Source organism: Hoplias malabaricus, chromosome X2 (genome assembly GCF_029633855.1).
Source record: "Hoplias malabaricus isolate fHopMal1 chromosome X2, fHopMal1.hap1, whole genome shotgun sequence".
Taxonomy (NCBI): Eukaryota; Metazoa; Chordata; class Actinopteri; order Characiformes; family Erythrinidae; genus Hoplias; species Hoplias malabaricus.
Window position 1 is genome coordinate 39,271,597 of NC_089819.1, and position 25,910 is coordinate 39,297,506.

A 25,910-nucleotide genomic window follows, 5' to 3' on the forward strand; every position below is an offset into this window, starting at 1 on the left:
ATAATGTACCCTTTTTAAAAATGATTTAACTTTACTGACACTGGTCTTTCGGAAACACATTAGAAAGTTTTCCAGCATGCAAATTGACTGGAGAGCTAGCAAATGGTCAGGAAACATTTTCAGAAAATTGTGAACGTCATCTTTAAGATAAGTTATCGCAATTTATCAAAAATGTCTGTGCAGTTAAATGATTAAGGTGTAAACAAAGCAATTGTGAGTGGTTATGTATGAAATGCTCTGCTCTTAATAAACTCAAAGTTGCTCGTACTTGTGGTGAATGGAACCAAAAATTTGCAAACAATGTCTGACACCTGTGATTTTGAATCCTCACAGATGTGGGATGATTTGTGGTGGAGAGGTAATAGCGGGACATTATATGGCAAACCTAATTATTAATAAAACAAGGATTGAATAATAATATAATGACATGGGATAATGTTAAATAATTAGCTCTAACTAAAGTGTAACACACATAATTTGTCTACATTTCCTAACAAAAATATGCATGCCCTCTTACCTAGTGTGTCTAGACAAATGTTACTTGAATGTTAGAATGTATACACAGGCCCAAAAATGAAATGAAAAGTGGAGGTGAAATGATGGTTTTGAGAAAATGTCAATGTGAGTATCATCAGTGTAGGAGTGAAATTGAAGTTCATGGTAGCCAATGATTTGCAGACCTCAAAACAAAAAGGGCATTATGAGGAAGAATGGGGTAAGAAACACATTTAAAGAGAGACAGAGTTTTCTCTGGATAGGAAAGTTAAGAAACCAGTAAGAGATTAGAACTTTAAATTATAGCAGAAAAAAGGAAAGGATTTAATCTCATTAAATCTACAAACCTAAAGTGTAATTAGTCCAAGGGAATCCAAGCTTTTAACTGAAAGAGTCATCCTATTATTGTTTCAGTACGAAGAGATTGAGCTTCCTACCACAGCCAGCAGTCCAAGCCAACTAAACAGCACTTACATCCTGCTACAGTTCCCGAAACCTCAGCGAGGAGCATGAACGTCTTCAACCAACTACATTTCCACATGTTTGGAGGCTGTATATGTGCTGCTTGTTTGGGATTTGTCCCAAAATGTTTCAAGTGACAATGGCCATGTTGGGATCAAGCTGAGCAACCAACCCCAGCTGTGACTTTGGGGGTATTCTTTATGTTTTTCACACTGTGTCTCAGTACCTGGCGTGACTGGAGGTCTGACAAGCCACAGAATGTGTGACTGCACGCCTGGACTGTAGGTGTTTATTTTTGAGGGTGAGAAAATTACATATTTTTTCCTACATACGTCCCTGATACGTACACCTGGTCATAAACATCCTCTCACAGGCTCTGACTTTTCACTAATGTGCCTAAAGTTGGTAAATTTATGGACTTATTGATGGTATGCTGTTCAGTATGATGATTTGTAAAGTGCATCATGTTGTACCTCTGTATATGTTAATATACACTTGGCAGGTTTCAGTTGCTGGGGTTGCAAGTATAATTAACATACCTTGCAGGAGGGTTAAAGACATTTGTGTAAAAATTATTTATATTTAAACCCTGATTGCTGAGTGATCTAATTAGCAATCAGCCTTTTAGTCTATAAATAGACATGTCCTTTCCATGGCCATCTTAGTAATGGGTGACAAGGCTCCTATCTCTTTAATAAAATCACTGGTGAAATCTGACTAGGTAAAATGTATAGTAATGCAAATGTATTGTTCCTTGGATTTACTGACTGAGTAAAACCTATTCCTATGAAAAAAGTTAAAATAATACAAAAAAAAAAGTTTTGTTTACTGTGGAAGACACTCAGTAGAAATTGTACTCGATCATTCATTAAGAATGTTTAGAATATTAGTAATTCATTATCTGTAACCGATTACCTAGTTCAGGGTTATGGAAGGTTTGGAAGCAGACTAAGGATCTCTGGCCATAAGGCAAAAAACACACCAGTCCTTCACAGTGTGACACAAACTCCTATGGACACTTTTGAGTAGCCAAACCACCTACCAACATGTGTTGTTGGACCGTGGGAGGACACTAACACAGACACAGGAAGAACATAGCAAACTAATCTGGAGCAGGGCTCAAACCCATAACTCTACCTGTTGCCCCATAATGGCGCTTGAACTCTTAATTTTCTTTAATTATTTATTATTATCATTTTATTTATTTTTAAAGGAAGGGGTTTTACTCAGTCAGTATATCCAAGGAACAATACTTTTACATGATTATGAATTTTGTCTATTCTACTGACCTCTGAAAACATTTTGCAGATAGATTTAAAACATAAAAAATGACGCTTGAATGTAGAGTGGATGTTAAAAAATATGCACTTTCAGATTTTTAGAAGGGGAAGTGTAATTATGCTGTGTGACACTGTCTGGGTTACTGGAGTCATGCTACCAGCAAATGACTTTGGTTCCTTCTTCCAAATATATAGAAAAACAACTTTGTGGATGAAATGTCTGTGTGAATTACTTTCTCAGAATAACGTGAACCTGAAAATATAACCGGAAAAAGTCAGAGTTGCTAACAGCAGTGCAACACCCATAGACCTCTGTGATTTTAATGCTAAACCTGTTCTCTTACTAACAGCACAAACCATAACAAAATTACAAAAGTTTCCCAGTGGTCTTTTATTAACATTAAAGTTTTAATTCGTTCTGGACACAAAGGTTATCTATCAGACAGACAATCAAATATGCATCATTTTCTACTTTAGCACATCAACTTTTATACAGATTTAGAGATAAAATTATCTGTACCATAAATGCACACGGGTAGGATGTGATACTCATACGGCTTGTCAGGTATATCAGGAATAATACGAGAACTTTCAAATCAACACAAACAAACAATAAATAAACTCTGGGGTTCAATTCATAGATCATCAACACAAGACAGCAAAACACAATCATTAGTGTAGCATGACAAATTAAGCATTATCCACTCACTCAGAAATACAATTAACTTATATACATCTTGTTTTAGACATTTCTTCATCCAACAACAATGCTAACATGACTAACAATAAATGAGAGTGGGGACACAACCTACACTCAATGAAAATAAGAAGGTACATTCTGTGATGCCACAGAAGAATCAAATGTTGCCATTTTTCAATATTTAAAATAAAAAAAAAAACATTTCAATAGATGGTTCTTTCAAACCATGTTTATAAATACGATTTTAGCCTTGTTACAGTTCAAAAGTACCTCCACAAAATCTAAAAGATACAATGAAACCCTTACCATTGGCAAATAACTTTTAAAAATTCCTTTATAAACACATAATTCTATGGCATCATTCCAACAACTTCCCTTGTCTTTCTGAACAGTGTAAACTTGTAAAAACCTTTTATGAGTTCCCATTCATTATTAGCAATGTTAGCATTTTTGAGGGCTAATCTTCTGGTCTCTGAAAACTACCAAACAGCAGGCATAAATAAATATTCTGCAAATATTCATTTAACATTTACAGTTGAATGGAACACGCGTCTTTGTACAATGCATTTCAGAGACATATACACTGACACTTTAACTGGATTTTATATAGAAGTGAGAGAAATGCACACACACAAGGACTGGACCATTAATGGATTATTTCAAGATCCTATTTGAAAGAGTGCAGTTTTCATATCCTAAAAAAAATCCAAAATGCTGCAATTATAATAACAATTAAAATAGCCAAACCTTTTAAGTGGGTATATATAACATAAAAATTTAGAGCCTGATAAATGCATGTAACATCGAGCAGATGCGACCAATGCACACGTAAACTGATACACCACACACCATAACCACAAGAGACCTGCAGTGTGACACACTACAGTCTGAAGGCAAAAAAAACACTATATGCTTTTTTGAGAGAAATAACAGATCTGGGCCTAAATCTATAGAAGGTAATAAGAACGCAGTTTATACTGAAATCAGAGAATGTATCAGAAAAATTGCAATTAGATCTTTTTCACAAATTGTTCAATCCTAATATACACACACACACACACACACACACAACACAGCAACATGGAATGGAAAGCTAGTTTTTGATCATAAGTGATTATTTATTAATCCATGCGGATCTTCTGATTGGTCATCCTGTAAATGATGCTGTCATAGCCAGGGTCCATGTTCCAGAGGTTGTATGAGATGACAATGACGGCTAAAGCCAAAACAATCATCAGCCACAGCACAATGTTAAAAATCACAGCATAGTCAAAGTTGTAGTTGTAGGCCAGATTATAAGGGCTTCCTGGATTGCTCTGCAACAAAAAGATGGTAAACAACACATACAGATCAAAACAGACACCAGACTTCTGTGTCATTACAATAAAATGGAAAGTAGGTCAGTGGTAAACTCTGAAAGGTCTGAACACTGTGCTAAAATAAACAATTATACATGACCACGGCACCAACTATGAGAATACCTTATTTGAATTCAACACTGAATTCTAATCTACGCATCCAAGTGTGTTGTGTGGTCAGAATGTGTGTGAGAAAGCTTCATACGAGTCTGAGAGAGACATATAAAGCATCTGTCTGAAAGTGATACTTAATTTAATCATTTAAAAAAATAAAAATGCAAGAGACTCAACAGTTGTAGAACACTATTAATTAATAATATTTAGCAGATGTTCTTAAATCATACTGACATCACTTTTAATCATGTTACAGGAGTAGGTTTTTTAGTTCCAACATGACATGATTAAAAGTTGCTATTGCAATTGATATCTTGCCCTATTCAGAAATGCATGCAAAGCAGTGGCAGATCTAGTTTCTGTGGTTTCCTTTATTTCCCATGTTCACTCTCAACTAGTGTTTATGGTGCATTTTTAAATGCATTAAAATATAACTTTTTTCTGTGCACAATTTCCATTTCTTTACTGGAATTAAAGTTGTATTCAGCAACTGAACAGTAATTGTGCAGTGTTTCTGCAGAGGATGTTTTACTGTATGTTCACAAAACAACAACACGTAATTTAAGCATGGGCACACAAACCTTTGCAGAAACCACAAAACCAATTCCAAAAAAAAAAAAAAAGATTTCACAGAGATCAACTCACTGTGGCTTGAAGCAAGCAATTCTGTAAGGTTTTCATTGGTTATCAGTTACACATCTCGCTCCCAGGTAATGAAGCACACTTCAGGCAACAAACATAGCTGGCAACTTATATTTTGGTGTTAAAACTATATAGTATTAGTTTAGTGGATGTAGTGGTAGTGGATAAAACAACAATCATGTTGTGATGGAAACTTACTATCTGTTTGCTTTCCAAAATGGAGCGAGATTTTCTGGTGAGTGGAACCTCAAATGTCTTCACTGTTACCACCTCCACTACTGCGTTGCTGCCATAGACTCCATAAACATCATCAGCAAACTAAAACAGAGAGGACAGAAGAATAGTGGTGGTTAGAACCGAAGCTATTGCACTGTGTGTGTGTACAGGTCGCTATGTAGCAGCATAAGGCCATAACCAATCCTGGATACATATGTATCAGTATTTATTCTTCTTAGTTTCACAGCAACAGCCCTTAATTTTTACCTTCTGCAGCACAGATGCCAGGATCTTGGTGGCATCCTGGAACTGGGGCGAATCGTTACCGTAGCGACGGGAGATTTCCTCCAAACCAGCGAGCTCCAGGGAGAACAGGTCAGGAGCCTGGTCCTTGGCCAAGTGCTTATGTCTCAGCAGCTATAGAAACAAAGTAAGGAATTATTTAAGAGAAAACAAGACTGTTCCAAACACTTTTCTACAAGAACACCCCTCTCGGTCGGACTGAGTGGCAAAACTGTGTTTACTATACTATACTAATATATATATATATATATATATATATATATATATATATATATATATATATATATATATATATATATATATATATATTTAAATAAATAAAAGGGTTTCTTAGTCAAGACAATAGGTCTGTATAGAACCATGCACACAGAAAAAAACATTTGTATGCTTAAAGGATTCTTTGCATTTTGAAAGAGTTCTTCAGATCAATGAAAATTTTCATTTAAAATCTACATAACACTCTTTTGAAAATGGTCCTATACAGCACCCAAAAAAACCTGATAATATTACGATATCAAGCTTGTAATAAGAACCCATTTCCATGCAATTTAGAAAATATTTGACATAGAACATGTTACAATATATTTTCCATCAATCTGAAAAAACACTTTCACAAGGTACAGTGGTTCTTTAAATATTCATGGTTCAACCACAGTCACTACTGAAAGTCCAATGGAGAACCACTTTTATGAGAAACCACAAAAAAGAGGGACTGAAAAAGCGAAGTATTAATTAAAGGTAGTTAAACATTAACAGTGATCCACCACACCGCTACTCAGTAAGAGCAGATATCTGACATATGCATACCCCTCTGTTTAACTCCCACTGATGTGTCCATAGAATGTGATATGTTAAAAAAGCAGCAACTCTAATAACATAATATTACAATACCATAATGACATATCATATCTTCTGACAAAAATAAATAAATACATGACAAAAATAGATAAATAAATTTAATTAGTGAAACATACATATATACACCTCTGACATTATAAAATCGGAGATGATTGGACACTGGATTAAAGGCCTGTGAATGAAGACCCACCTTCTTTGTGGAGACAGATTTCCATTTCAACCAATTATTTGTCCCACAAAACTATGAAGAAGAGGGTGTAGATCAGGGATATCCAAACTTTTTTCAAAGGGGTCCGAACTGGATCATATCAGTAATGTTATGAGCCAGTCTCTCTTTCCAAGTATATTATTAATAAATTATTTATTACAGTGTTTTCAAAATATGAAAAACACAAATTTACAAATCAGTTTATATTTATTAACTACTGAATTTCATTTTAGAGCTTTAACTGCTACAGGACAGCAGAAATCCAACATTTTACTCCAAAAATACTTCCCTCTCTTGAAATCGATTCTCACTGTCAACTTTGCGTTTTTTTTTTTCTGCAGCCATCAACAAATGTCATTCTGTGAATTACTTTGTTGTCCCAGAGGAATTAATGGCATTTAAGTTGAAGAGGGGAAAAAAACCTGCCAAGTGCTAGCAGTCGACTAATGATGTATTCATAAAAGTAATGCCACTGGCCAATTAAAATCTTACAGCAGGCTGCATTTGGCCCTGGGGCTGAACTTAGATGAAGAAAACTAAGACACTGTTTTCAGTGATGGAGAAGACTGCCTTTAACACCAGTTTATTGCAACTGGTGGCAAGCATATGTTCACCCTTATCCCACCTACACCTCTCCCCTCCTACTACTCCCCTCACTCCTAATTGACCATCACCCCTCACACCTACCCGTCTAGCCCATCTCCTTCTTCCTTCGACCATCACACCTCCTCTTTACACTTACCCCACCTCTCATTCCTCTCCCGATTATCATATTCTTCATCAATCTCATTCTATATACCCCTCCTCTCACTCCTCTTCTTCCTCCTGCTCCTCCCCCAAATCTCAAAGTATATATGAACCTCCTAAAATGTATTTGGGCAGACTGAGATCATCCAGCTGTACTCACACATGGTCCTGTGTATGTGTAAATAAACTCCAGTCAACGCCAAACTCCAGTCTCCTGACTCTTCAATGCCGAATTTCTAACACTTGGTTAAAAAGAGGTTTCACTTAAACATCTTTTTTTTCTTAACTGCTGGAGGCAACTGGAATGTACATTGTGAAAATGTGCATTGTTCTATATCCTCTCTCTTTGGGCTTACAAAAGTGATTTTTTTTATTATGCGTTTAAAGTATCATGAGAAACCAAATCGGTAAACCAGAATCATGACTCAGATCAAATCGTTATCAGACAAAAATTCCACCACTACAATATAACAAAATTTATTTTCTTTATGCTGTTAGGTTTTCCGCCTTAATCTACTTTGTAAACATCAACAAATGTGCACCTATACAGCAGATCCTTCTAATAAATTAGATACAAAGTTGATCCAACTTAACTCTGACAAATCAATTGGGTTACAAAATTATATGATAAAGATGTCAGCAGTCTACAAAATAATAGCCTTTACTAGAAGCATTTTGCATTGATTATTGTATTGTGAAAAGAGTGAAGGGGACGTACCAGTGCAGATATATCATGCAACACTTGAACCTCGGAGAGGAACAGAAGATCAGCCTGAAAGAGTGGAAAAATATTTTTAGCCACAAATATATACATAAAAACAACAATTAATTTACCATGGGCATGCTTGCTAGTTTTAATAATTCATGATTGATATAGCATTAATATCACAACCTTATATGTTTTTGCTGCTTAGTTAGTAATAAACAATCGCTTAACTTGAGACAGCTAGGTGTGTATCATTTTTGACACACTGTAAATGTGATATAGTGAAGTAAAGCTGAAATTAATGTTTCTCTAATCTTTAAAAGTTTAAAACATTTGAAAACAGTAGAGACCATGATACTCTTGGCAAAGTACATTGTGAAGTGTTGATTTGTAGAAAGGTTTGTGAATTTAGTTTTGAAAGTCTTTATTCTAAGTGTATGTAATTTTTTGACCTCAGGTGTATGCTCAAAAAATTCAAACAGGCCTATGAACTTGTTTATAATAAAATTCAAAGATGCCAATAAAGCTTATTGAATTGATATAACTAGTTCACCTTTTTAAAGCAAATGTATTAAATCAAAGTATTATTTATAGAAAGCTCTGCCTATCTGTATTGGCACAGTGAAAAATACAGTTAATTATAATGTTCAACAAGGCTGATTATACAAGAACAGATTATTAAAACAAACAAACAAAAACAAAACACATGCTCATTTTCACACACACAATGCCACTTCATCTGCTGTAAATGGGTCTGGCCACAAACTTTCATTTGTGAACAACAAGCTATTAGTGCTGTGTTTCCCAAGTTTGTATGAACAGACTACAGCAAGATACATTATCTTTGTTAATCACCTGAAACTATTCACTACACTTAATAGTTGTATTTGAACACTATAACCATGTCTTAACATTTAAATTTTTTTAAACTATACTGAACATTCTGTAAATGAAACTTCAGGTCTGGCTAGCTAGAATTAGAGATCTGCCAAGATGTTAGGCTTGGGTTTATATTGTAATGAGTTAAATAATAGGAAGTAGATTAGCATATTTTGAAGGGGCATACTAGTGTGCCTTTATTTCCTCTCTTTCCCTCTCACTGTCATTATTTCAACCTATGCCTCATTACAATAAAAGTGCTATATATAGACTAGCTTCATACCATGTGGATGTAAAAGGAAAGATCATAGCACATCCTTGTGTGCAAAACTTTGTCTAGAAGTATGTTAAGCATTTTTGTAGCCTAGCTATAGAACTGTGCTAAAACATCAGAGGTTGGTTCCATTATATTCCTCCAAAACATTTTCTTGGTAAACATTTTAGATTGCAATTACTAATAAACAAAACTTATTACATGTATGATTAAATTGTATAATGTAGCTAACATGACTGTCCATTGCCTATAACCTATTTAAAGCATAACTGCACTGTATTAGCATGAATCATCAGAAGATCCAGTGAAACAATAAACTTAATAAAAGGCTTTAGAGCTGTGTTCTTGGCCAAGGCAAAAAAAAAAAAAATAAAAAATAAAAAAGTTGACCAGTTTCACAATAGCCCTAAAAGGTGAAACAGTATGTCAGCAAGTGTCAGCAATTTCCTTATTTTAACTCACACTGTCATGTTATATTTAGTCTTATATAAGGTTAATAAAATACTGAACCTCAGCACCTCGCAATGCTGGTTAATTGACTTCAGCCACAGTCAGTGCCCAGCCAATGGTCAAGGAATCAGTTAATTAATTTATTATTTTTTATTATTTTAAGAGTTTACTTTGTTTCTTTTTTATGTTCATGTTCAAATCTATACAAAAGTTATTTCTGGTCACGTACTCTGACTTGATGAGAAACATTATAACCATGCTGATATAGCATCATGTTTTTTTTTCACAACCACTGTATCAATCCATTGAGCCATTGCTAACAACTCTCTTTAAAATGCAGCTGTCCTTACTACATTTTTCACCACTAAATAAACCTCAGCTCATTTCACACCAATAAACGGTCTTCAGTTTACTTTGAGAATACCAATAAAAATCATACACCAACTATATTTCTTGTCAGTGTTATAAACACACAAGTTTAACAAATTTCTCATAATAAAATGGAGGGCAGTGGCAGGTACTCAGGACAATTAGTTCAACACAGATACAAAATGAGACATTAAGTTTTAAGTGGAAAAAAATATAATGATCCAAGTATTACCCTTAATCTGAAAGAGAATGAAACAAGAAACTTTGAACTAACAAACAAAAACAAAATTAAATGACTTGAGGTGAATTCAAGTTACAAATACAAAGCAAACAACAATAAGAACAACGAAGAGAAAAAACAGTGGAGAGAAAGGCCATTGGAGATTCAGTCGCTGTAATGTGTGGCGGCTGCTGGTCTTTCTAAGAGGGGAAGCTCATTGCAGCTCAGCTTTCCTTGCAGTCTTAGACAAATCGCCACTGGTGAGGAGCTTTTAGCTGCATATTAAGGGTGTTTCTCAAATCACTTTGTGTTGCCTACATAGAGCACAAAATCTTTCAAATTAAGTCAGCTTTGGTTCAATATGGATAGTGTTATATTAGAATTATAATGCATTGTTTGGCTGATTAAAACTGCTAAGTCACCTCACTACTTATGGTGCACTACAATGGGACATAGAGAAATTTGAGATAGTTGCAGCTTCACCGAGCAAACAGGGCTAGATGGACTATATTGGGCTGAAGTATGTATTTCTGGAGTAGTTTATTCAGCAGATTAGTGGTGTGAGAAATTTACTCTGAGGTTTAGTGATATAGTATGCTGTTAGTGAGCTCAAGCTGATCCAGTATGGGCGGTGAGTGAAGTGCAGTAGAGTTTGTTATTGTGATGTAGCAACAAGCTAATTGTTGAGGAACTATCATTTGGCAGAAGGATTCATGAATTTTATAAGCATATTTGATGCCACTTTCACAGCTCTGTTTATTTATTTCATATATTATACACTGAATTGTTGAATAAAAGCAATAACACACTCAAGGTTGTGTCATATCTTGAAAGAACAGAATGACAGTGAGGAACTGTGTATGTACTGCATCACAGCCATGCTGTTATTTCTTGATAACACTCTCACCTTTGTGTTCTATTAAATATCTAATTCCACCACAATGTTTATTATTTACAATAAAGTTTATTATTTTTAAGCAAACGTTTTTAAAACATTTAATTTTTAAAACAATTTGTAATGATATCATATTTATATGATAAACAGCAAGGTAATGTCTTAACACATTTTTTGTTTTTTACAAGCCCACCCACAGCACAAACGTTCTGTTTTCACACACTGTGATGCCAAACTCTGATTGCAAACAAAGTGTCTAGAGAAGTATTTCTAGTGAAATCAGTGTAGGTAGCTATCACCTTCAAAGTTGCTCTACAAGCTTCAGGCAAATAAACCCAGCTCAAGGTACTTTGGAAACTTCAATGGGGTGCTAATTTTCCAGTCATGCTACAAGCAGGTTAGTATGGTAGTATGATAAAATGTGTTGCTACCCAACCCTATTTTAGAAGTGATGTTGTATATGCGTCAAAAAAAAAATAATAATAAATAAAAAAATAAAAATGTGCACTGTGCCCTTAAAAGGCACTGTGCACGTGCAGGTAGCCCCGTACTGTGGAATAGAGTTTTGTTCCGGTTTTCTGCCAACAAACTTACAAACCACTAGAAACTGTCCTTTGATCATTGAAATGCCTTTTAACAAAAGTCGCTCACATTTAACAATTAGTAACTTTTACAGTTGCTTCATCCTCTCACCATTTCCATAAATCTTTTTAAAAAAGTTTTTTTTTTTAATGAATATAGGAAAATGCCGAAGTACATATAGCTAAAGAAGATAACTGAAGATAATAAATGCAGGTATCAGCTAAGCATGCATACCCCTCTACAATAGAGTAGCTTAAATCTGTGCAAAAGTGATTTTGCACAAAACTTTATCTGAACATTTTCAAATGGTGACACATGATTACAACGACCTTGAGCTCAGTAGACACCTTTGCATGTAATCCACCATGTTTAAGAAAAGAGGAGAGATGAATGCTCTCAGATTTAAACTTGATTCAAGTTTGATAGAGAACAAGGTTTTTGGTTAAAAAATGAGCACATATCAAGATGCCAAAAAAAATGTAAATATATTTTACTTTTCAGCCATATATTACATTTTTAACCATATAAGGCCATAGAAAAGCATTAGGCAACCACACACTAACAAACTATAAGTGGCACATTAAATTATTCCCAAGCTTCCTGTGTGCTAAAGTCATTCTGAAGTATGCAGAATTTAAAGTGCTTCCCCACTTCATCTAATAAAGTCAATATATAGAATTCTTAACCTGTAAATAGGCACATTAAAAAACACACCAGTCATAAGCCTTGGTTTCAGAAAAACGTGATTTTGCAGCACCATCTTGTGGACAAACAAAAATCAATGGACATTCTAACATTAAAAGGGGACACAGTTCTGTGGGGTCTTAATGAAACATCTGTGACCACTTTTCCTAACACTGTCAAAACAGCTTTGTTCAGAACGACACGTTGTTTTAAATTAAAAGATTTAATGAGCACCATAGCCCCCCTTGCACCCTGTCTAGCTAGCTCTGTTCTGGTTCGAGAGCCTGTTTCTTTAAATAGTAATGAGTCACAGTGAAGATCTTGCTTACTGTTATGTTGGCTTGGTTCTCTTTCTTCTCTGTTCTTGCTTTTGTCATTTTTGCAGAGCACTCTTATTTCGCCACTTGTCTAGGTTCTGTCTTGTTTATTTCTGTCTGGTTGTTTTATTTCACATTTTGTTGCTCAATAAGCACTCCAGATACACCAAAATGGTGTGCAAACTTTAACTATAACAAATCCACAATACTAATATTACTATATTACATACTACTATTCACTTTTAAAGAGCATCACGAGAGAGATTATTTTTAAAAAGTAACAGAAACATGATCGGGAAATTACATTTTTTTCTTTGGGTTGTTTATGATTGTCAAAAAAATGTCTCTCAAACAAGTAATCTGTGTTAGAAGCCTCCATTTCACAGTAAATTAAGAGTCATATGTGTACTTTACTTGCGAGTAAAGATAATGGCTGACTTCTGAAGAGCCCTGTTCCAGAAAAATCACTTAAACTACACGCCACGCCACTATTACATCACGATGAACAGCAGCCATCCCCAACCCCGGAACCCAAAGGAGCAAGGAGAAAAGAGGTGGGACTAATATTTAGACTCTGGGTCGCAGCCATGACCTCCGGACATAGAGTTATAGAATCAAGTCTTTCTGGATCCAGTTACTTTATATAGTGCATATTGCTGTTATGTGTCTGACTCAGCATCCCTCTTTGCACATTCTTTTCCACAGTTAAACCAAACTGAGCTTCCATTATTAAAACTAACAGAACCTTACTGATACCCTTTTGTATAAGCTTTGATAATCATAACCATTTTAGTATGTTGGGCTGGTGAGATTTTAAAGCTGCAGCTCATTTGAGGGTTGAGAGAGAAGAGTTAAAGGTTCAGCCAGACAGCGGATGGTAGACAATACTTCATTGCTCGTGTCAAAAAGACCAATCAATCATTCATTTAATCAATCGAGGAATAAATCCCATATTTAGAGGGGCAAACGTGGTTAATTTTATTATTATTATTATTATTATTATATTATACTAGAAGATATGATGACGTTTTTAGGGCCACAGTATTGAAACAATAAATAAGATTCTGAGAATAAAGTCAGAATTGTGAGCATAATCTCGGAATAATCCTGAAAAAAAAAATCTCGGAATAATTCGCTGCACATATAAATGGGGCAGACACAACCACAGTGTAATTAAGGAATGCAGTGTGTTGCTGATATAGTTTTCATGAATAAATACTCAGTCCTCTGCCACATCAGGACCAGACTGTGATTATTATATAGTATTTAATATATTTATATATTATATAGTATTTAAACCCTGAATCGGTGCAAGAACCCGTTTATTCAGAACAGGGCATGTAGTTTCACAGGATACAATTAATGATCAAGAAATCAATCGATCCAGAGCGAGTGGACCAAAACCAAAGCAGCATGCATCGCAGTCAGGGGCTGCACGAAGGGGGTTTAGTTAACATTTCGTGTGGATGCATTTAATAAGTAACAACTCACTCTATGGCGCACAGACTGAGAGTCTCTGTCTGTCTGCATATTGCAATTAAAAAATAAATAACCCTCAAGAGTGAGATACCTGATGTATGTCCAAAATGTACAGAGTAGCGAGGGACACTGGTCCACTGTATGTGGTATTGCAGGAAAGAGGTAGAGGATATAATTGAGACAATCATTTCCAAACAATTACAACTAGATCCAAAGCTGTTTTTACTGGGATTGTACCCAGAAAAACACAAATATACTAAAAATGAACGGAAATTTGTAGATTTAGGCCTGCTCAATGCAAAAAGAAAGTATAGCGTTGTTTTGAAAAAAAACTCAGACCAACTGTGAACCAATGGATCCGACAGATGCTAACTGCCCTCACATTAAAGAAGATTACATATGTGCTAAAGGGTAAACAAGATTTGTTTGAGTGTATCTGGAACCCTTTCATTGTGTATATTAAAAACCTAAAAATGTCAAAGGACAGTACAAATGCCTAAAAAAGAAATGGACACTAGTTCCTAAGTATGAACAATACTTTTTCTCTTTTTTTCTGAGTAGTACTAATGTTACTATGTGTAGATCTGTGACAGGTTGCATTGTGTTTAATGTTTTGTGAAAGGCACCTCATTGTATAATTTAGTTTGCTTTTAAGTGAATTTTAGTTTTGCTGTTAATCATTACTACAAGGTTTGTTTGTTTTTTCGTTTTTGCTTTAACTCATAAGGACATTTTGGCAAAAAATAAATAAATAACCCTAGATTATTCTCAGAATTCTCACTGTATTCTCTGAATCTTATTTATTTATATATCGCTCAGTGGCGGATACTAGTCTATCAAGGAAGGGATGCTCAATTTCGGCCTACATCATAAAATGTGTCGGTTTATTTATGCGTAAATTTCATTCAAGAAAATTATCTGTGACCCTGTTTTACCAACAAGGCGTCTTTTCCAGGGACTTGACTAGTGTCCTCTCAATGGCCAGCAGAGCTAGGCTGCTTAAACGGCCTTGGCCCATGTGAAGTGTGTCCGTCTGTGAGTGCTTTGTGACGGGGGAGGGGCTCAGCAGCACCCACTGGACAGAAACTTCTAATAGAAGTCAGAAAGAGTGATAGAAGTCAGTCTCTAAACACAAGCAGCTACAAAAAAAAAAACCCACCAGAAACAGATGCTCGATTTGTCGCTAGTCTTTTTTAACAAAGAAAATGCCGCTAAGAGGATTAAACAAAAGTCCCCGGCTCAACTCAGAACAAAATGAAAATTTAATGCTCCCACGGATCTTTACACCAAAGGATCGCTGATCAAAAAGGGATTCAGCCTCAGACAGATTATATATTTGATCACTTATTTTTTGACATTTTAGGGGAAGCCGAGATTCCCTTGCAGTCTTAGAGCAATCGCCTCTGAAATATATATTTTTCTTTTTCCCCCAATGCCGTGGCCCTAAAACTCCATCTTACATTAGTTAGAGGTGAGCCTGTATTTACTCATTTAGAATGTCATGAACCCTGATACTAATGTACATATTCCTTCCTTCAGCTGCAAAAGAGAAGGCAGCTGTTAGAGATTCAGCCTGTGTGTGTGTGTGTTACCTCGCTGTTTCTGCTGAGTGAATGCAGGGGAAGGGAGTGCAGTACTGAACCTTCCTGTGAAAGACGAGCTCTTATCTGCTGCAGAGTGACAGGTAGATCCTCAAAAACTGTGTTAGCCATCCCCATCATATACAGCCTCTACATAAACACATGTGCGCGTACACACAAAAACACACAGACACACAAAATCAGTCTTCGTCCACTAAAAAATACTATTCTACAGATTTAATATAGTTCAGTGAAACAAGCAGAATATTAGTGTGACAAATATACAGAATTTTATTTAGGTTTATATATGTGTATTTTTTAAATATGCTAAAGGCTTTTTAATGACGTGCAAGCCATTTTCACACACAAACCCAGAATCTTTCCAGATGTTACCTAGAGGAGCTGTATGCCTGAACACATATGTCTATAATATTTTTACTATACATTACTTGGAATTTATCATTCCAGCCCACCCCCCACCGTACAAAATCCAGATTTTTTTTCCTGGGTGTAGAGAGGCGGTAATGTTCCGGAGACTCCCAGTGAATTAATGCGAGTATCTGGACCATGCAGAACATTTCCAGGTGAGAACTGTTATGTAGAATGCCCAGTGCATTTGTGAAAATGGTTTCAGAGAAGAATGCACCTTGCCTTTCTAATCTTTCCTTGTAAGTGTCTGTTTGAGACAATATTTCAAGCCATACTGGTGACCACTGCTTAGTGGTAAATATGACTAATTGCTCCTTTATTATGGGCTGAGCTGGAGACCTACCTCCTCACTTGGGGCAAGTTGGAGGACCACTGGGGTGCTTTCAGCAAACAGCGTGTGGATGGTGTTTGCCACACTGTCAAGTGTGAAGGGCACCGGCTGAGAGACAGAGAGAGAGAGAGTGAGAGAGAGAGAGAGAGAGAGAGAGAGAGAGAGAGAGAAAATAAAATAAGCCAAAGAAACACTGGAATTAAAAGAAAATGGCTGTGATTACTACATCTCAGGAGAAATATAACCAGAACATTCTCCTTCCTCACAATTTATTTAAAGTACACAATAACCTTACAACCAATTGTTTAACGAGAAGACAATGACAAGACTTGGACAAGTACAAATATGAATAATGACCCTAAATCTAAACTGTGCTTTGAAACATTTATTGATTTTTATTTCTGTTTAAATATAACAAAATTGTAGGTATTCTTTAGTAACAATTATTTAAAATTCATACGAATATAGTTTTTGGAATTGAAATGCATCGTACAAAATTATTAAGAGATACAAAGAAAAGGAGTGGTAAAATAAGAACAGACAAACAGGAAATCAGGCCACAAGTCTCATGGCATTAAGAGGAAGTTCATATATGAGTAGATGGAAACTCCACAGCTTTGTAACACTGAAATAACTTCACAGGAAATCACAAAAAAGTGTGGCAGCATGACCACCATCTGACCAGGCTTTGATTAATTCCTGGAAACTTAGTGTTAGAAAAGTCTGATTAAGGAAAAAGTTTTGTTTTTTAACTGGAGTGTTCCTGTTTTAATCCATAACTCAAAAAGCTTATATGTGCCAAAAAAAGTGTTTTTTTTTTTTTGTTTTTTTTTTTTTAAACACAGTTATCTGCTGATGTGTGTTTTTTTGTTGTTGTTGTTTTTTTTTAATGGATGGCTTGCTGTGGTAGGGTCCTAGGACTTCCACGATGCAGAGTAGCCTGCCAGAACTGAGGAACGAAAATGAAATTTAGATAAAAGACAGAAACACAATACACCTTAAAAAACATTTCTTTACAAACACACACTCCAACATTAATTTATGGTGCTTTCCACTGCATGGCATCAGCTCAACTTGGCTCATCATGGCTCAAGGCCCTTTACCCTGGTCAAAGTTGTGCCCCCACACAAAATGTAGGCGGTGAGGTCTCAAAACCCTCATCTCTAACAGGAACTGTAGGCTTTGAAAACCACAACAACAGTGGCAGTAACATTAGGAGATGTTTACTCCTTATTGTGTATTCTTATATTGCTTTTGTTTTTTTGGACTGAACACGGCTCTGCGCCCCAATTCTAACAGATTCCCCAGTTCTCTCAGTAGCGCTTTCCTTGTTGCAGCATCCGGCTCTCCCTGGTGTTTCTTGTCAGCTACCAATCCAAGAAGCATCTGAACCTTTTCAAAAGACCACAGCGTAACGTTGCGAGCTGCAGTTGTGAATCGGATAAAAACAAAGGCAACTGCTGTTGTAACTTGGAAATTTTACAAGTGGCTAATTTGTGCTGGAGGTCTGCATTTTGTGATGAATGACAAGTCTCTCTGGCCAATCAGCGCTCTGGAATGTTTACATGTCACATTTAGTACCTACTCGCTCGCTATGAACCAGGCATGAGCAGGGGCCAGGTACCAGATTTGACTGGTAGAAAAGCAAAAGAGCCGAGCTGAATCTAGTAGGTTCCATGCAGTGGAAAAAGTGCCATCAGAGTGATGTGGCCAGTTTAGCGAAACACAATGCGCTGTTAGCTCCTGTAGCACTGGTTTCGTGCCTCCTCCTGTGCTGTTTATGTTCGTATGCCCATCATACGTGTCTTGTGTTCAGAAGTAAGGGCATAGTTAGCTGCTGGCCTCAGGGCTTTTACTTATAGCATTTACTGATGTCCTACCAGGGTAGATATCAATATCAGAAAATGCTTCCAGCTTAAAAACTTCAAACTGAAGAATATGATAAATCTGTATCAGAAAATGAACCACTATTGAAAGTTTTAAAAATGTGTCAAAAATGTTCCCAGTATTAAAACGACACATAGGGCATTTTGATAGGCTGAGTATGGTGGGTTTAATTCACCATGTACACTAGAAAAATGTGTCAGAACACTAGAAAAATAAGATTAAAGTGACAATAGGCAACATTAAAAGCTTAACAGAATCTTAATGTGCCCATGTAGAATAACCTCTGGGAGGGCTGTCTGATGGTGAAGTGTTGTAGACAGTGTCTGACCTGCAAAAACTGGCCAAATAGTTTGTTAAAAACAAGAAGTGTGCTTGCTGTTGTTAAATTATAGCAGCAACAGCATGTTCCATTTTGCTATTGTTTGTTTAGTTATTTTCTTAAAGAAAAAATTATTCTGTTGAAATTTGGAGGAAATCATAGGGCCATTCTGTTGTTACATTTAAAAAAAAAAACACAATTACTACACCACTGTCTCACTTTGAGTCATAATTTATGTAAGCATCCTTTGTAGTGAGCACTACAATCAACCAGTATTTACACATAGAGCTGCCCTTTACAGTGTGTGAACTTTCATGATGAATGGGGAAAAACAAAGTGAGTTCATTAAATTGCATCAAATTGCAATAAACTTTTTGATGTTTTTCTTTCCTGTCATGATTGCCATTATATGCTTGGAAATATTTCCCCATATATTAAAAATATTGTACTACCTTAAATTTAAAACTACATTTGCATGTCTTACATTTTCCAGAGGGTATGAGGTGGTGTTTGAAGGTAGATCCATGCTCCCAATGCCACGCACAGTAATTAGTGCATTAGCTCTGGGACGCTGGAACAGTGATCCTGAAGCTAGACCGGGCCAATCAAGATCCTAGGCAAACAAAAGAAACATAAAACAGGATTCACATATTGGGTTACAACTAATGAGGCTCTAGGCACTAATAATATTCATTCATTCATTCATTGTCTGAAACCGATTATCCAGTTCAGGGTGGCGGCGGTTTCGGAGCCTACACTGAAACACTGGGCGCAAGGTGGGAACACACCTTGGAAGGGTGTCAGTCCTTCACAGAGCGATACACACTCACACAGTCACTCTTACACTTATGGACACTTTTGAGTCTCCAACCCACCTGCCAACGTGGGTTTTTGGATCATGAGAGGAAACCGGAGCAAAATATTGAGATCTACAAAAATGAACAATTATCAGAATGCTTTGCAGTTTGTCGGTTTTCCCAATTCTCCATCTGTACATTAAGGGACCCCTAAGGGTTCTGATGGTCATTTGGAAATCCCAACAATAAATGTGACCCAGACATTTGCTGGAATAACCAGTGAAAATAAAACCTATTTTGCAATGTTGGATGATTGTTAGTAGCTATATCAGCATTACCTCCTGAACAGAGAAGCCCATGGTCAGTGCCACCAGGTCAGGAATTTTCTCTCCGGAGATTGGCCACTGGCCCTCTCTGAAGGTCACATACTGCGGGCTTCTCAGTACCGTCAGCTGGTCTCCTAACACACCTACAAATCAAAATAACATCATATGAAACATTACGTTTACACTTGCAGTCCCAGCTAAGGTTGAAAATTTTGCTAAGTGTTTTATTTGGGTAAAAATACATAGTACAATCACAGCACATTAAAACACAAACCAGCTTTCTAGGACTGAACTGTGGAGGTGTTAGTGCAGATATCTTTGGAAAACTCAAATCACAAGAGCCAAAATAATTATTAAAGCCTACATCACCAACAATTACAAACAAATTACATATTGAATGCATTTTGGAGAAAAAAAAATTCCTAAAGCTTATAAAATTGTTAGATATAACTATGCACCTTTGCCTCAATTCAGTAAAAGCCAATCTATGAATAAACAATTAGTCCCTGCCTCTAACTTCACACACATGTCTGCAACTAGCCTGCAAGTGAAGCTGCATAGAAAACCCCATCCTGCAATTTTACAGGATTTGTTCTTTAGATTTGTGACCTAAGAAACACTGGCTGTCTGAAACTGTGTTTTTGAGAATGTCTTTGGAGCACTGATGTTTAAAAATGTAAATGCTCAGCCATGTTATTGACAGATTATTTTCCTACATTATATGTCTTTTAGCATATACCAGCCAAAATTGTTAAAGGGGTTAAAAACATTTCCCCTGAATCGTTCAGCCTTAAAAGCAGGACATCTGACAAAGAAGTAGGTTGGAATAAAAGCAAAGGACAGAACCACTAAACACCTAAGAGAGTATATTTAATTATTGAGGCGTCTGTTGTGTCTGATAAATATACGAACTCGGCAATTTTTATGTCGCTTAACAGTAATTAACTTGTACTTAATGGTTGTTTTGGCTTTAAAGTAATTTTAATGCATTACAAATTACTAAAGACGCAAACAGTGAAATATATGAAACACTGCGGTGAAGGCTGAGTCACATGACGAAGGGTCATCCTTATTCTTAGTTGAGGAGCTGGATACCGGATCATTTTAAATTATTTTAGCCTTATTTGGTCCTGGAAATCTATCAAAAATGCATTTGATTGATAAGAATAATCCAAGGATACAATAAAGCCTTAAGCTAACCATTTAGCACAGAGATGAAGAAAAACAGCAGCCCGTCTCTAGCTGAAGTCTATGTCTTAGTTTAAGCAGATTACAGCGATTACAGTGTTCAATCCTTCATTTACTCAACCCACGAGATTCCAAAGACTGCATAAAACTACAATTTGAATGTTTACCCGAAAAGACGCTCGCAAAAGCCGCAAAAGCGACGAAACCCGGAGAGAAATTCATCTTCGAAGAGCAGTAGTTCCTTCAGCGCTGATCACCTGACGAGCCTCTGGCACGTCACATCGTTAAATTAATGGTGTCTCAAATCGCTCCCTATCTTCTACATAGTGCACTATGTAGGTCGTGAAGTAACTGCATTCACGCCCAAATCATGCATTGTATGTCCTGTGTACATGTGAATGAATATTAGTTGGCTCCATATTAGATATATTTTGCACGCTTTGGGCGCAGCAGTCGGTATTCTAGATGCAACGTAGTACACTATGTAGGGAACAAAGGACCGTTTGAGTAGAAACCAAAGGGTATGTCTCAAATAGCTCCATATTCCCTTCATAAGTCATAACATAACGGCGTCTACAAGCAAATACTGTATTTAATGCAAATACTGCATTAAATGTAGTAAAAAGTCAATAATATGTATTTGCACGGCGCCGTATTTAGCATTTAGTGCACTGAATTTGTAGTAAATCCCAAATTTTCTGGGTATTTTGTGCACTAATTAGGGAGTAGGGAGCAATTTCACATTCAAGAATGTCTGCGCCGATAGAATACTCCTATCATATTATCATACTAGCACGCATTTGTCTTGTCGATTTTGGACGCAGCCTTCTTTCTTTCTTTCTTGTTTCCCCTGTATCTGTATATTTTTACACACACACACACACACACACACACACACACACACACACACACACACACACACACACACACATATATATATATATATATATATATATATATATATATATATATATATATATTCTGCATTTTATTTTCAACATATTGCCCGGTTGTCATTGTTTCAAGTTTGTACACATGGATGAAAGTTTTGTTTAATATTTTATATATATTTAAAGGGCTTTGTATTCTATTTTTAAATGCAAATAATGCTTTTTCGCTTTGTTTCATAAAATGAAAATTTTAAATAATTAAATAAATGACTTGAATAGACCTATTCTTTTCTTACTGTACACGTTATGCTATTCAAGCATAAAAGTGAGTGTCGCCCCCTGCTGGCGTGGAAGATGTGTGATTTTTGGAACACACTGAAGTCATGTATTTCAGCTGTGGATTAGTTACCAGAAGTGGATTAGTTTAGAACCAGAAGTAAACCAAGTTGGTTTACAGCTTTCTCAGTCTCCTCCATCTTCTCTGTATATTTGGCTGGGGTTGCACTTTTCATTTCTCTTTTTCTGAACCAGCTGATGTTGGATTTGTTCCAGTGAGAAAATAAAAGCACATTTAAAAGTACATTTATATGCCTTCTGGGTTTCTCTTGGTGCACAATGCAAATAGTAATGTATTTTTTCATAAATAATCATGAATCAGAACACTGATTTTAATTGCTCAGTTTATGGAAGAATTATAGTTTTAAAATCACTGTCTAAACTTGTCTCGCTGCTCCAAAATTGGTTCAGTTTTTCTTGCTCTAGGACTAGATAAACATCCAGTATGTTAAAACAAGGGAAAAGTGGACTAGATCTTCATGGTAAACTCTTAAATATACGTTGTCATACGTTGACCCTAATGTTAATATGTATGACATATGGTTTTATGTAAGAATGTGGTCCAAAAAATAGTCCTAATGGATTTTCACATGGTCTGTGTTCCTTACGATTAACCATATTAGGCCTTCTGACATGTTAACAAGGTCAAACCTATGTTGTGAGAAATAAGCAATCAACACTATGGCGGAGCATTTTTACTTTTACTAGAAACTGCAGTATTCCAAAGACAGTCCCAAACAGACGGCTTATGACAGCCAGGGTTTCTTACTTCATAAACAAAAGGAACCAATCTGCATGTACTGAAAGAAGGTGACGGTTTAGTGTGATATCTAATTCTTTGTTAAGGCATTTCTAAATGTGTAACTTTGATGAACAGAGATGAGTTTTTAGAGATTACTAAATGACTGTAGGGGTCTGTAGATGAACTCCATTCTGACTGGCTGACCTGTATTATATAAATAGCAGCTCAGGCTGAACAATTGTGTAGCTGCAGACTTGTCAGAGTGCCCCTGCTGATCCCTGTCCACATCTGAAAGCACTGGACTGGGCCATGAAGTAACAGAGGGAGGTGGCCTGGTTTAATGAATCACGTTTTCTTTTCCATCACATGGATGTGTATATGTGTGTTGCTTACCTGGGAAAGGACCGGTCACCAGGATACAAAAAAATGGGTAAAATTAAGCAGGTGTATCAGCGGGATGCTTTGGGCAATGATTTCCTGGGAAGCCTTGAGTCCTGGCATGTGGATGTTGATATGACAAGTATCACCTCCTTAAACACTGATTCAGACCAAGTACACCATTTAATAGCAACTTTATTCCCTAATCAGCATACTTTGTTTGCTCCCATTCACCCTGTTCATCAAAAGTCAGGACCCCAACAGAGGCATGATTTGGGTGGTGGATCATTCTGAGCACTGCAGAGACACTGATGTGTTAATTTTGTTGCTATAGTGTGTTTTGGAAATTAATAAATGTATTTTTCAGTGTTTTTTTCATATCGCCAAGAATATCGTTATCGCAAAAATACCCTGAAATATCGTGATATTATTTTAGAGCCATATCGCCCACCCCTAGTTGCTGTGTTCACTCACGGTCCACTCCGTTGGACACAGATACCTAGCTGGTCCTTGTAAATGTAAAGTTGTTCCACAGTTTGTGTTGGTTGTTCTCTAGTCATTCATCAATAGGCACAAGACACCCCTGGCTGGATATTTTTGATTGGTGGATTCTACCATGAAAATCATTGCTGCTCTGTGGTGGTTCTCTGTGGATCATAACCATTTGTGAAACAGGATAAAAGTGAGCAAACAAATTTGTAATTTTAGAACTACAAAGTGCTCTTGTCTGGTCAGTGGAGCTGATAGAATGGGCAGTAAGTGTAGAAACAAGGAGGTTGCCATAATATTATGGTTGATAGGTATATTTAAATCACCTCCCTTTTGAATGGCTGCTCCCTATAGCACTGTATCCTAGTTTGTCCTCTCTTTATCTGCAGTATTAGTCACTACTTTTCTAAAAAAATAAAAAAAAATAAAAAAAGAAAGAAAAAAAGGGAAAAAAGCTTAGATTTGCAGTATGGTTTTTGTCCACATGGCGGCGTTCGTGTCACATTACAATGGCGCGCGTGAGAGGAAAATATGAAGCCTCCATGCAAAATCAGGGCCCTCACCAAAGCTTGCGTTATACTCCTAACGTCCAATACATTAAATTATCCTCCCTGTTTCTGGACTTTGTCAATTTTATGAGCTCCACTGGCCATGTAGTTGAACTTTTTAACTATACAAATACAGACTGTAGTCCCCTTGCACCCACTTCTTCAAAGGTCATGACCTTACATATACACCTCTATCACAAATATCTTTATCTGGAATGAAAAAAAAAAATTTTTGAATATGATGAAAATTAGTTTTAACTAAAACTTCTTTGGCATTTAATGGGAAATCTCAGAGTTTATGTTCAAAGCTGTCGTTTCTCTGTAATCAGACTAATGTTTAAACCACAAAGTGTTTTCACACCTCTGCTCTGTGACTTGACAGTTTTTTAATATAAGATTAAAAAAACAAATGGTGCACTCCTCTTTGAAACTCTTACTCAACACTTACTTAACTGTCAGCATCGTTCTGTCTTCTTTCGGGTGAATCACAAGCTTTTAACATAATGTAAATATAAATAATATAATTAATTAAAAAGCCTATACACAGAGTCATATTAAAATTAGTCCCTCTTTAAGGAGAAAAGGCACAAACTACATATGCAGAGCAACAAATGGACTACAGACAGTAGTTGTAGATCTACAAAGGGCCTCCACATGGTCAGTGGAGCTGAGAAAATGAATGAGAGTAGCAACAAGATGGTGGTTTTTAATGTTTTGGCTGATCAGTGTTTGTCAAAAATTATAATTAGAGAGTTAAGCTACTTTAACGTGCCCTCACTGCTAACATAGATGTCCAGTTGCACACATGTAGTTTGTGTGATCTCTGTGGGGACAAAATGGAAATTAAATTAGATGCTCTGAAGCATCTGGAGCACTGGGGAACAGTGGACCTCTGTGCTCTGGGTTGATGGAAGCTCTGCTTGTGCTCCTTTCCTGACAAAACCACAGGGGCAGCTATCAAGTCCTCACAGCAATGTTCAAACATCTAGTGTAAGCCTGTAAATCAGAAGCTGTTACTGCAGTAAACTTACTAGCTCTAAATCTGTTTAGCTCCACACAGTCGTTCTGAAGTTAAATGGAGTGTTTTGCTAAGGGTTAATTAATAAAGTACAATATAGAACAGCCAATCAGAGCAGAGGTCATTTATAGGTATTATGATTAAGGGTACAGTAAGAAAAAAAATCAGCTAGGTATAAATAAGAATGAGAAAAGGATCAATTGATACCTGATAAAAAAAATCCCCTGGAGGGATAAGGGCTGTTTCTCAGTGTGTTCTTGTGTGTTTTTTCATCTTCTGTTTGACGTCATCTTCCACTGCACAAGCGCCATTATAGTATTCAAGAACACAAACACAGTGAAAGGTTAAAGTATCTAGATGTTGTTCCTGATCCACCCCTAAGTAATGAGGATGCAGCGGTTCGTGACTTGCCAA

At 36.3% G+C, this 25,910-nt stretch overlaps 1 protein-coding gene across 1 annotated transcript; it reads right to left on the bottom strand.

Moving 5' to 3' along the window:
- Positions 1-2,618: 2,618 nt before the first annotated feature.
- LOC136677204 (renin receptor-like) lies at positions 2,619-21,395 on the bottom strand. The gene is made up of 9 exons (XM_066654670.1): positions 21,263-21,395; positions 19,920-20,050; positions 19,269-19,397; positions 16,591-16,686; positions 15,831-15,968; positions 8,102-8,155; positions 5,535-5,684; positions 5,250-5,369; positions 2,619-4,253 (listed from the first exon to the last, which is right to left on the bottom strand). The coding sequence occupies exons 1-9, from the start codon at positions 21,315-21,317 to the stop codon at positions 4,059-4,061; spliced, it is 1,068 nt and encodes a 355-aa protein (XP_066510767.1). The 5' UTR covers positions 21,318-21,395; the 3' UTR covers positions 2,619-4,058.
- Positions 21,396-25,910: the final 4,515 nt, after the last annotated feature.

Bases quoted from the DNA above. Each gene is read 5' to 3' on its own strand.
- LOC136677204 (XM_066654670.1), bottom strand. From the start codon at position 21,317: ATGAATTTCTCTCCGGGTTTCGTCGCTTTTGCGGCTTTTGCGAGCGTC. The intron at 19,398-19,919 runs GTAATGCTGATA...TTGTTTGCCTAG, and splicing joins TGGGCTTCTCTGTTCAGGAG to GATCTTGATTGGCCCGGTCT. The intron at 5,685-8,101 runs GTACGTCCCCTT...TTGTTTCTATAG, and splicing joins TGCATGATATATCTGCACTG to CTGCTGAGACATAAGCACTT.